Genomic DNA, 11,148 nt, shown 5'->3' on the forward strand with positions numbered 1-11,148 from the left:
TAATTTGAGTTAGTGAAAATATGAATAGAATAATTTCTGAAGTTAGTGTGAAAATATATTAATGAATGATCGAGAAATTAAATCGAGAAAATAATTAATTATAATGCATAAAATAAATTGTAAAAGTATAATCGTTATTAAATGTTAATTTAGAAAATGCTTGAGTGCTTAATAAGTAATTAATATAGTAAATGATAGTTGATGGAAATAAAAGCCATCATCTTCTTTCTTTTGGTCGTCCAAGGGAAGAAGAAAGAAAGAATTTTTCTTTTCGCTTTGTTTACAATTTGATCCAAAATCCCTAAGGTGAACATGTTTTTCTTTTGAAATTTTTATATTTTCGTGATCATCTAAGATTGATTAAGCTTACCATTGCCTTAGATTTTTCAATTGTAAAATGTTTATTAAATTGTCATTAATGGGTATTTGATGAAATTGAGCTTAATTTTGATGAGAATTTGAAGCATGAATTTTGAGCATGTTAAGACTAAGAAGGTAGTGAAAAGTGATGAAAGTGATTAGAAACTTAACTAAGCTTGATAGTTAATTTTGTGACGTTAGAGATTAAATTGAATAAACTGAAAATTGTTAAAAAAATTTATGTTATAGATTAGAAGTACAGGATCCCCAATGAAAGATTATGAAATTTGATTTTGATTCTATATTAAATATTGGAAAATATGAACATTTCAGATATAAGAACTAAAACGAATAAAATATAAATTATGGTAAATTATGTGTTTTCATGTGATTGGGTGAGAAGTAATATCGTTTCCATACTTGAATTATCATACATAACTAAAGACAAAGTCGGGCCGTCTCGAAAAGTTGAGAGCCGAGATGAGTAGTTATTACGGTTTGTGCTTTCATGATTTGAAATCAATATACATATGTACGTATGTATGTATGCATGCCTTATTACAACTAGTTTGCTTAAGGTAAGAATCCTACTTATCTCATTATTTGGTATGTATATGATGATGTGAAAGGGTATGTATCAAATTGAGCTTGGTATGATTGGTTACATATGAAACTATGAATTGTGAATCATGTATATATGTTTAAAAACATTGGTTATCCTATGGTTTCAGGCAAAGTCGGGTATAGTTAGCATGCCATAGGATTAGTGTACGGGATTATACTTCAGTTTATACTAATGAGGCACGGAGCGAATTTTATACTTCAGACATTTCGATAAGGTGCTAAGCACATTTATTACTTCGGTTTATACCGATGAGGCACGGAGCGCATATTGTAGTTTGGATGTACCGATGAGACACTAGGTGCCAACTATATTAGTGTGATAGTTGAATGATCTGTGTATCTATCTTGAGTTTGTGCTTGGTAAATAGGGATCACGAAACATATATCATGCTATGTGACATTTGATATGAAATGTTAATATTGAACGGTGTATCTTAAATATTAATGTTAAAGTATCAAAAGATGGCTTGTGAAAGATCGTATGAACCGGTTAAAACGAGCCCTGAAGGCCGATATGGATAAAAAATGAATTAGTGGATTCAAGGTAGGAGTGAGAAAATGAATAGATTTCTGATATGCTATGACATATATGTAATTGAGATGTGATGATAATGTCAAATGAAATAAGCTATGAGGCTATGCACATTAGACATGAAATGCAAATTGATTTAGTTGATAGTTGAATCACATATTGATTTTATGGATATATTGTTTCGACTATTGATTTAAATCATGATAGCACCACTAAAGTTTATCGCTCAATATACAGTTTGTTTATTTTCGTACGCAAGTATTGTAGATCTTGAAGCTTCGAAGTGATCGACAGCATCCAAATTCCGCTTTCAACTCAAAAAGTTTGTATAGGTTTGTCATGTTATAACAAGTGGCATGAACTTAAGGTTTTGAGTTGCTTTTGGGTCCATTTTTTATATTTTGGTGCTAATGGTAGGAATGTTTATCTTTTGAATTTATATATGTTTATTTGATGGTATAGTAAAAGTTTGCTTAATCAAGTTGTGTGATGCTATGATTGAAATTAGAACATCACTTGTATGTTAAGTAAATGATTATGATGCTCGAATCTAGAATAAATAGGATCGTACTTGAGATCATGCATTTGACATGATGTGAATGATGATTTGACATTTGAGTTAATGTTTAATTTGTGATGAGTAGTTTGTTCATTTAGACCATTTGGTATTAATGTTTGGCAGGTTTGAGCCATATGATGCAAAATGGAAAAAAATTGCCTTTATAGTCATGACATCTTTCTATTGGTGTTGCGACATTAAGTCTCTATTACCATAGTCGTGACTCTCTCCTATTGAGGTTGTAACATTGAGCCTCTTGTCTGTAAGGTCGCGATATTCCTTTGTTGAAGTCACGATGTCAACTTATTGTCTTTAAGGTTGTGACTCACTTTAGTTGAAGTCACGACACCATGTTTTCTACCATCAAAGTCGTGATATTACTAATGTATTTTAAAATTTTTATGTTTTAGTCTTTTGTTTATTACTCGTGTTCGTAAGAGTTTTCGTAAGATTGTTTATAATCAGGTTTTGAATAAATATTGTGTTTTATTAAGTTTTGAAAATAAAATTGTTTGTATGACTTGTCTATTAGATATTGAAATAAAATCTTAGTTACTTTGACAACAAATATGATATCTCGCATTCTTAGATCGGGAGTGGAAGATTACAAACATAACTTTAAAAAATAATTATACTATAAAATTATTTTTAAAAATTATAACCTAATTAAACATGTTCAAATATAAATATTTTTGTCTCGATTTTTACTTTTTACTTTTACTAATTTTAAGCCATTTACTTTTAAACCGATTGAATCCTTTTATTTAAATTGATATGCATCAAATATCTTATATAAGACTTACTCAATCTTCATACGCATCAAAAATCGTATTTACTTTTAATTATTAGTTAATTAAGGTACTATTACATAATTGCAATAAATAAAGAAATAATAAATTTTTGACCCTTAAACTTTACAAAAAAATATTATTTTAGTCATTTATTTAATTTTTGTTTTTTAAATTTTTAATTTGTATTTTTCAAAATTATCTAAAATATTTAAAAATTAATGTTTATTAATTTTATTGATGTGATATCTACCTAGATTGTCATGTCATCTTTTAATTAACTTTTAAAATTTTAAAATTAATTAAATATTAATGTATAATGTGATAATCTAAATATGTCACGTTAATAAAATTTAAAAAATATTATTTTTTATTTATTTTGAATGGTTTAACGGAAAATAAAAGTTTAAGCATAAAAATAAAAAAATAATTTTTTATAAAATTAGAGTGCGAAATAAAAGATTATACCTAAAAATAAAAGTTTTTTTTCTATTAAAAACCATAGGCCCCATTATCGCAATGCATCTTTCACAAATAAAACAGATCATAAAAAATAAAAATTACAGTACTAATCAAAATAAATCGTTTATTTTGTATCCAATCAGTAAATATATATAATTTTCAATCATCACTTTTTTTGTCCTCCAAATACTTCTTCTTCTCCTCCTCTGTCATAAACCCCGTTGCCGGAAAAGATTTCCCAATCCCCATCGGAGTTTTAAAGTATATTTTGTCACCAGAACCGTCTTCGATACTCATCTCAGTGATCGGCACCCATAAGAAAACCTGTTTACTCTTAACACCAGTCATCTTCTTCATCTTGAACTTCTCAACGTACGCCGTGACCTCCGCCGAGTAACTCACCCGGCTGTTCGTCCCTTCAAAGAAATGCTCGTAAGGTGCCTTTTGTTTCATCCAAACGAACCCGGTTTCTCTAACCCGCCCGCATTCTTCCAGGTCTTTCAACGGAAGCACGCCTTTAGGGAACCCCAGTTCTTGTAGCAACTCAACGGAGTGACGGTAACAATCTTCTGCGCCGTAAACGATCTCCGCCCCAGCTCGCCGGTCGTCTTCCTTAGTGTTGTTATTGTTAGTAGCCATTTTTTTCTGATGCGTGAATATGTGATGTGTTTTTCTTTAAGGTTTATTTTTTGAGGGAATGGATTGGTTATGGTGATGTGAGTATGGATTGTTTATATATATATATGAGAAGCAATGGTGGAGAGACTTAGGTATAGAGTTGGCTGGAAGTTGAGCTGATTACTGGTTTTGTTTATGGAGTAGTTCAACTACCAGACGACTGCTATTTTAGGGTGTTTATGGAGAAACAAGCTTTTCATAATTTTTAGTTCATTATTTAATATTTAAATTTAAATTTAATATTCAATTTAATCTTTTAAACGCTACATAATTTAATTTGTGTATCAAAATAAATATCGAAACTAAATTAAAATATTAAATTAAATATAAAAATCAAACTAAAATATTTAACGATAAATTAACCCTAGTCTTTAAACATTTTATCTTTTCAACCAAAGATTCATTAATTTATTATATAAATTTTTAATAAATATATATTTTACATAAATTTTATCCAGATTTTTATTTGTAGAAATAAATCTGATTTGGTGAATGTGGTTGATTTTTTTTTTCTTACAAATTGGGATTTTCTGAAAAAGGCAATGGATTTTACGTAGTGATGACGTTGATCTACTTTAGACAGCTTGTTTCTGTTTTGCTTTTTGTTTTCTTAAAACTATAAAAAGAAAATGGTAGAAACGGGGGGAACTAAAAAGATTGAACATTAAGCAAATTAAGAAAAGATAATGTAACTTTAGCTCCTAAATTCGGTAAGTAGGTTTATATTGGTTACTAAATTTTTTTTTATCCGAACTTAAAAATTATAAATTATTTAAATTTATTCCGTTAATCACCATGAAGAAAAAGGGAATAGTGTAACTTTGGCTCCTGAATTTAACAAATAAGTCTACAATAGCTTCTGAACTTAGTAAATAGATTCATTTTGGTACCTATATTTTTTTTGTTCACTTTGACACTTTAACTTGACAATTAGGTCAATTTTGATCTCTGAACTTGAAAATTGTAAAGGTTTAATGATGCGACACTTTGAGTTTGAAAAAAAAAATAGATAATGATGTCGTACAATCTTAGAGTATCATATTTAGCGTTTCAAAAATCGAACCGATGGTTGAACGAGTTAGACCACCAATTCTCGATTCAACCAGTTCGATCATCAAACTAATAGTTACATTATCCCCCTTTTTTTCATTGTCATTAACAAAATGGGTTAAATGAATAATGATTTTCAAATTTAGAGGTCAAGGTAGATAAAAAAAGTTCAGAGACCAAATGTGGACTTACTTACCAAGTTTACGGATCAAAAGTTACATTAAGGGATCAAAACAATAGATGTCGAGTAAAAAAACATAATTTGGAATATGATTTTATAACAATACCTCTACGCTCTAGATCGCGGTGATGAATGACATGGATGTTACACCATATATTATTTGATTGGTGAACTACACCTAAGGTTCATAAATTATTAGCAAGTTTATATTTTGGTTATTCAACTTCAAAAGTTATAAAATGATCATTGAATTATTCAAAAAATTTTAATTAAGTCACTGAATTATTTAGAAAATTTTATTTAAGTCAATGGGTTTTTGAGTCACTAGATCCAAGTTGATTTGATGGTCAATGTTGGAGATAAAAAAAAAAAGTTGTTTAGATTTTAGTTTGTAGGTTCATGATGTTAAAAAATGTTTCATGAAAAACCAAATGGTAAAATAGAAAATAAATGAGAGTTTTTGATTAGTGCAGGTGGTGCGAATAAAATTTTTTTTTAACATTGTGATTTTAACAATCATGTCACTTAAACGAAAACTTTTAAATTGCTCAATCACTGATTTATATCTTTTTTTTTAAATTAAGTAACCAAAAAGTAAACTTATTAAAATTTAGCAATGTACTTTACCCTAAGTTTAAATAAAATAATATTTAAATATTAAATACGAATTCTGACCAGGCCCGACCATCCAATTTAATAAATTTCCTATTCAAGGCCTAATTGGTATACCAGATCTATGACCCAATATTGGCAAAATTAGGAAACATGACCCGACCCTAATTTGCCCAACTATGAAATCTGAAATTTCAAAATTGCCATCTGCTTTTTTACGAACACTCACCTGCTCTTTCTCCCGTTCACACAGTCAAAAAATGGGAGACAAAAAAAGATATCATTATTATATTATAGTTACTGCGTTTTCATGAAAAAGAGAGCAAAAGCTTTCAATTGAATAATAATAGTAATAATAATTATATAATCAACCAAAAAAATCAAACAATAAAAATTGCAGAGAAAAAAAAAGACCCAAGCGGTTCCTCCGTTTGGTGATGGTTAATGCTTTTATCCGCGTTACCGATAGGGAGAAGAAGAAGAAGCAAAAGGGAAGGCAAAATTCAAATCGAGATTTCAGCTTGGACTTAACCGTCGTTTTCCCGTACATCGCCATTTTCATGCTATTTTTCTCAACCGGCGACGGCATTGAAGGTTTACGGAAATGGATCTTATTCGCGGAAGCTAGCGGCGGCGGCGGCGGCGGCGGCGGCTTCTGGTCTTATTACTCTGTGGTTTCGCCTTCTGGCATAGCCATCGCCGTCACTGCCATGGCCGGAATCGCTCTCGCTGCTACCATCGTTTATTCTCGAAGGTAAGGAAAAATAAATGCTATGTTCTCGTAAATTATGGCTTTTGTTATTGTTCCAATCGTGTTCGTGATTACGCGGCATAGGGAGCTTAGATTGATTTTTTTAAAAATAAATATTGTCAATTAGGAAATTTATTTAGATTTCGATATGCTTACGGAATAGATAAATAGAATTTCCGTTTGGTAAGCCGTTTATTGAGAATCCTATGGCGAAGTCACACATCTTCGTCGGCCATCGCCATCATCATCATCGACATCACGGTGTCGAATACTTATTCTTCATTGTCATCTCCATCGTCATTCTTCTTCCGACTGATCGTCGAATACTTATCCCCTTTAGTTTTCTTTCTTTTATATTTTTGGTTCTTAGATCTCCATCATAAAATAGTCGAATTAATATCATCACCGTCATGATTCATAGTTTCTTTTATAGGAGTTCGATTCCAATCTCATCTGCTCTTCCTCTCTCAAGAGGTTCTGAATGTGATTATTATTTTAAAGCTCTAACTCTTTATTTCTGTTGCTGTGCTTCTTTTCACTTTTCGGTTGCAGTGAAGGTCCCTTTCAGTTTCAGAATTGAATTGCTGAGTGAAATTCGAAATAGACATTAGAGTATAATGTTACAGTTTTGGTTCATATGTTAATGGCACTTCATCATAGCTGTTCATTAGGATATTTAGTTGTTGCGGTTGAATTGTGATTGTTGTTTGTTCTCATCTTTGTTTCCAACAGTTACACACCCTGTTAGTGATTGCAATTACTCTTGCACTCATTTCTATTTGCAGAAGTAGTTGAGATTTTTCCCTTACTTGTCTTCAGTCTTCTACATAAATTATCTTCTTTGTATCTACACAGCTATTAGCATTGCTCTGTTGGGTGTTTCACAAATTTTGTTTTATGTGATGCATTTCATTTCTTTTAAGTGTATAGACATACAGAGTGTATTTCATGGATCGAGCGCTAACAAAAAATTACACCTGTTATTTTATGAATTTATCCAAAATGCTAATAATTGCTATTCATATTTATTGCATCAGTAATTTTGTTTCTTTCTGTAGGGGTAGCCTGAAATCACCCTGGGCCCTTAGAAAAAGAAAATATGCCCTTCAACCTAAACAATGGAAAAGTTTATTCACACCGGATGGGAAACTCGATGATGGTGGTGTCAAGTTTCTGAAGAAAGTTCGAAGTGGAGTATGTTATTAATCTTGTTTCAGGCTTATTTGTCTTCTCTTTCATCTGGTTTAGTCTGTTTTAGGCATATGTTATTGCTGTTTGAGGTATCATTCTTTTCATTTTGAATGCAGGGTGTTGATCCAAGTATTAGAGCAGAGGTATGGCCATACCTCCTTGGAGTGTAAGATTCATATACTTTTACTCTTTATGTACCACTTTATACTTTGACTCAAATAGACCTTTCTGCTTCTTGTAACTCTTAAACCTCAAGGTTAGATTGTTCCTTTCCAATTACTGGCTAGTGTCCTAATTCTTTTTTTTCCAATGAATCATTGTATGATCTTTCTATCATATCTTGGTGCTTTACGGACTTTTCATTGTCTCAATGATTCTTCTCTAGATAGATGTTTAAACAAATTTTATCTTGTTAGTTGTTAGTCACTTTGGAAGTAAGAGAAGGGAAAATGGAGTGTTTAGTGCATTTCTTTGATTTGTCTGCGCCAAGGATCTATTTTAGGCTTGTTTCCTTGCTGCTTTAGTTTTTTATTCATTTGTAGTTATTTGTCATATTAACCACGTATAGGTCATAAATGACCTGTTACACCAACTAACTGTGATGTCTGCATGCTTAACAGATATGACCTCAACAGTTCAAAGGACGAAAGAGACTCCATTAGAAGACAGAAAAGGTATCATGATTTTCATTGATGTGCTTCCTCATCAGACTAGTTCATCAGCAATTCTTTGTTTCTGTTACCTTCTTCCCTGTTTTTGTTCTTTCTAGCTTTTATTTTTCCTTCTTTTTTTGGAGGGATTTTATTTGGCTACTTCTTTCTGATGCAGAAAAGAGTTTGAAAGATTGCGGAAACGGTGCCGCCAAATTCTTAAACGTATTGAGAATAGCTCTACGGTTAAGGAAACTGCTGGAAACGACTGCAATGAAGACAGTGAGGATTTAAGTCAAGTTGTTGATTCTTCAGGCTTAGAGGATGTGGTTAGTGGTCGAACGTCAACTGAGGGAGAAAGTCCCATGGTTGATGATTCTGAGAATAGCTCTAAGGTTAAGGAAACTGCTGGAAACAACTGCAATGAAGACAGTGAGGATTTAAGTCAAGTTGTTGATTCTTCAGGCTTAGAGGATGTGGTTAGTGGTAGAAGGTCAACTGTGGGAGAAAGTCCCATGGTTGATGATTCTGAGAATAGCTCTAAGGTTAAGGAAACTGCTGGAAACAACTGCAATGAAGACAGTGAGGATTTAAGTCAAGTTGTTGATTCTTCAGGCTTAGAGGATGTGATTAGTGATAGAAGGTCAACTGAGGGAGAAAGTCCCATGGTTGATTATTCTGATCGCCCTCCGCGTGACCAAAGTCATCAGACCCTTGTATCTTCTGACTCAGATTCGGAGGGAGATATTGATAAGAGTGAAATTAATTGTGAAGACGATTCTCCTGGTGAGACAGAATCCTCTGATTCCAATACCTCTGATGAAGATGAAAATATACCCCTCTTTGCCTCAGAAATAACAGAGGAAAATAATATTGATAAAGATGATAATTCCTCTGCCTTCCGTATAAAAAAAAGGTCAAAATCCTATGCGGATGAAGATTTTGCCACATGGCAGAGAATCATCCGTGTTGATGCTGTGAGGGCAAATGATGAATGGATTGCTTACTCTTCAACTCAGGCTTCGGTATCTGAAATGAAAGCATACCAGTTAGCTGAGAGTGTTGGCTTGAAGGAATATGATCACCTAGAGCCCTGCAGGATTTATCATGCTGCTCGTCTTGTTGCTATACTTGAGGCCTATACCCTTTATGATCCCGAGATAGGTTATTGCCAAGGAATGAGCGATCTGCTCTCTCCCATCATTTCAGTGGTAGAGGATGATTCTGAAGCCTTCTGGTGCTTTGCAGGTTTCATGAAAAAGGCTCGTCACAATTTCCGGCTTGATGAAGTGGGCATTAGAAGACAGTTAAACATCGTGTCCAAGATTATCAAGTGTAAGGATAGTCATTTATACAGGCACCTGGAGGAGCTTCAAGCTGAAGATTGCTTCTTTGTGTATAGAATGGTTGTAGTTCTTTTCAGGAGGGAGTTAAGCTTCGAGCAGACTCTTTGCCTCTGGGAAGTGGTCTGGGCAGACCAGGCAGCAATTCGTGCTGGTATTACAAAGACCAGTTGGGGGAGGATGAGACTTAGAGCTCCACCTACTGATGATCTTTTGCTTTATGCAATTGCAGCTTGTGTTTTGCAAAGGAGGAAGCTAATCATAGAGATGTATAGCAGCATGGATGAGATAATGAGAGAATGCCATAGTATGGCTGGACGACTGGATGTCTGGAAGCTTCTCGATGATGCCCATGGCTTGGTGGTCAACCTGCATGACAAGATTTAGTATTATGCTCTGCCTTTTCCTTCTCATGTCAATCAATTTCCTTCACTAATTCTTTTTCAAATTTTCCTCGACTCTCACAATATTTAGGGACCCGAGGTACTTTACATTTCTGCTTGAAACAAGCGACTGATATAGCCAAACTCCATGTAACAAGTAAGTTATGAGATTATATTTACTATATGATGTATTGCCCATGCTCGAGCTTCATCGTAGAGTGACGGTGGCAACGCTGAAAAATCAGCAGTTTAGAATGTTTAAGTTTGCTTTGCAATTATGGAATTACAGAACCTTGCACCTTTACTTTTCTCCTTTTGCTGCTGTTCTTTGCCATTGCTGTTTTAGTTTCTGTTTGAGTTTGTGATTTTTTAATTCAGTATATAGCTGTATAAGTGTGTGTGTATATATATATATCTGAATAAACATCCTGCAAGGCCTGTAACCATGCCTTTTGCCGCTAGGCGCAAATAGTGCCACCTTCCGTAGTTACAGTCCATGTTGATGTCGATAAGACAAGCCCCCCATATGCATTGCATAATGGCAGAAAATGGAAGCAACAATACAACAACAGCCAAATAGTACCATTTGAGCTTAAGGGAACATGATGGGGGAATCACAATAATTGATTTGCATAGCTAATGTTTACATATCCACCAATGCCTAATCGTCTATCCACATGGGGGATTGTTTCTCTTATGAAAAACTTGCTTTTGTTTTGAGATCCTTAGCTGTCTTCTACTGGTCAGTAGATGACTTGGAGCATTTGAACTGGATTAGACCGGCCATGGTACTGATCTGGAGAATGGCATTGAATTGGATAAATCAGGAATTGGTGCAGACTAGTTAAACCGGCAATTTAACAGTTTGTTTTTAAGTTTTTTATTATTATATATTTTTAATCGAATCAGTAACTTAACCAATTTAAACACTGGTCTGATTCTAAAATTATTAATGAAACATTGTCTTTTCCCATGAAAGCCATG

General features: G+C 33.1%; 2 protein-coding genes across 2 annotated transcripts; one reads left to right on the forward strand and one right to left on the reverse strand.

Annotated features, from left to right (window-relative positions):
- Positions 1 to 3,299: 3,299 nt before the first annotated feature.
- Positions 3,300 to 4,137, reverse strand: LOC108457040 (uncharacterized). The gene has a single exon (XM_017755843.2). It carries the CDS (start codon positions 3,962 to 3,964, stop codon positions 3,485 to 3,487), a length of 480 nt encoding a protein of 159 aa, XP_017611332.1. The 5' UTR covers positions 3,965 to 4,137; the 3' UTR covers positions 3,300 to 3,484.
- A 1,912-nt stretch (positions 4,138 to 6,049) lies between these two features.
- On the forward strand, positions 6,050 to 10,468 carry LOC108457039 (rab GTPase-activating protein 22-like). The gene is made up of 5 exons (XM_017755842.2): positions 6,050 to 6,600; positions 7,656 to 7,791; positions 7,905 to 7,954; positions 8,409 to 8,462; positions 8,617 to 10,468. The coding sequence occupies exons 1-5, from the start codon at positions 6,284 to 6,286 to the stop codon at positions 10,166 to 10,168; spliced, it is 2,109 nt and encodes a 702-aa protein (XP_017611331.2). The 5' UTR covers positions 6,050 to 6,283; the 3' UTR covers positions 10,169 to 10,468.
- Positions 10,469 to 11,148: the final 680 nt, after the last annotated feature.

The sequence above is a fragment of the Gossypium arboreum genome, chromosome 11 (genome assembly GCF_025698485.1).
Source record: "Gossypium arboreum isolate Shixiya-1 chromosome 11, ASM2569848v2, whole genome shotgun sequence".
Classification (NCBI taxonomy): domain Eukaryota; kingdom Viridiplantae; phylum Streptophyta; class Magnoliopsida; order Malvales; family Malvaceae; genus Gossypium; species Gossypium arboreum.

Bases quoted from the DNA above. Each gene is read 5' to 3' on its own strand.
- LOC108457040 (XM_017755843.2), bottom strand. From the start codon at position 3,964: ATGGCTACTAACAATAACAACACTAAGGAAGACGACCGGCGAGCTGGG.
- LOC108457039 (XM_017755842.2), top strand. From the start codon at position 6,284: ATGGTTAATGCTTTTATCCGCGTTACCGATAGGGAGAAGAAGAAGAAG. The intron at 6,601-7,655 runs GTAAGGAAAAAT...TTCTTTCTGTAG, and splicing joins ACCATCGTTTATTCTCGAAG to GGGTAGCCTGAAATCACCCT. The intron at 7,792-7,904 runs GTATGTTATTAA...TTTTGAATGCAG, and splicing joins TGAAGAAAGTTCGAAGTGGA to GGTGTTGATCCAAGTATTAG.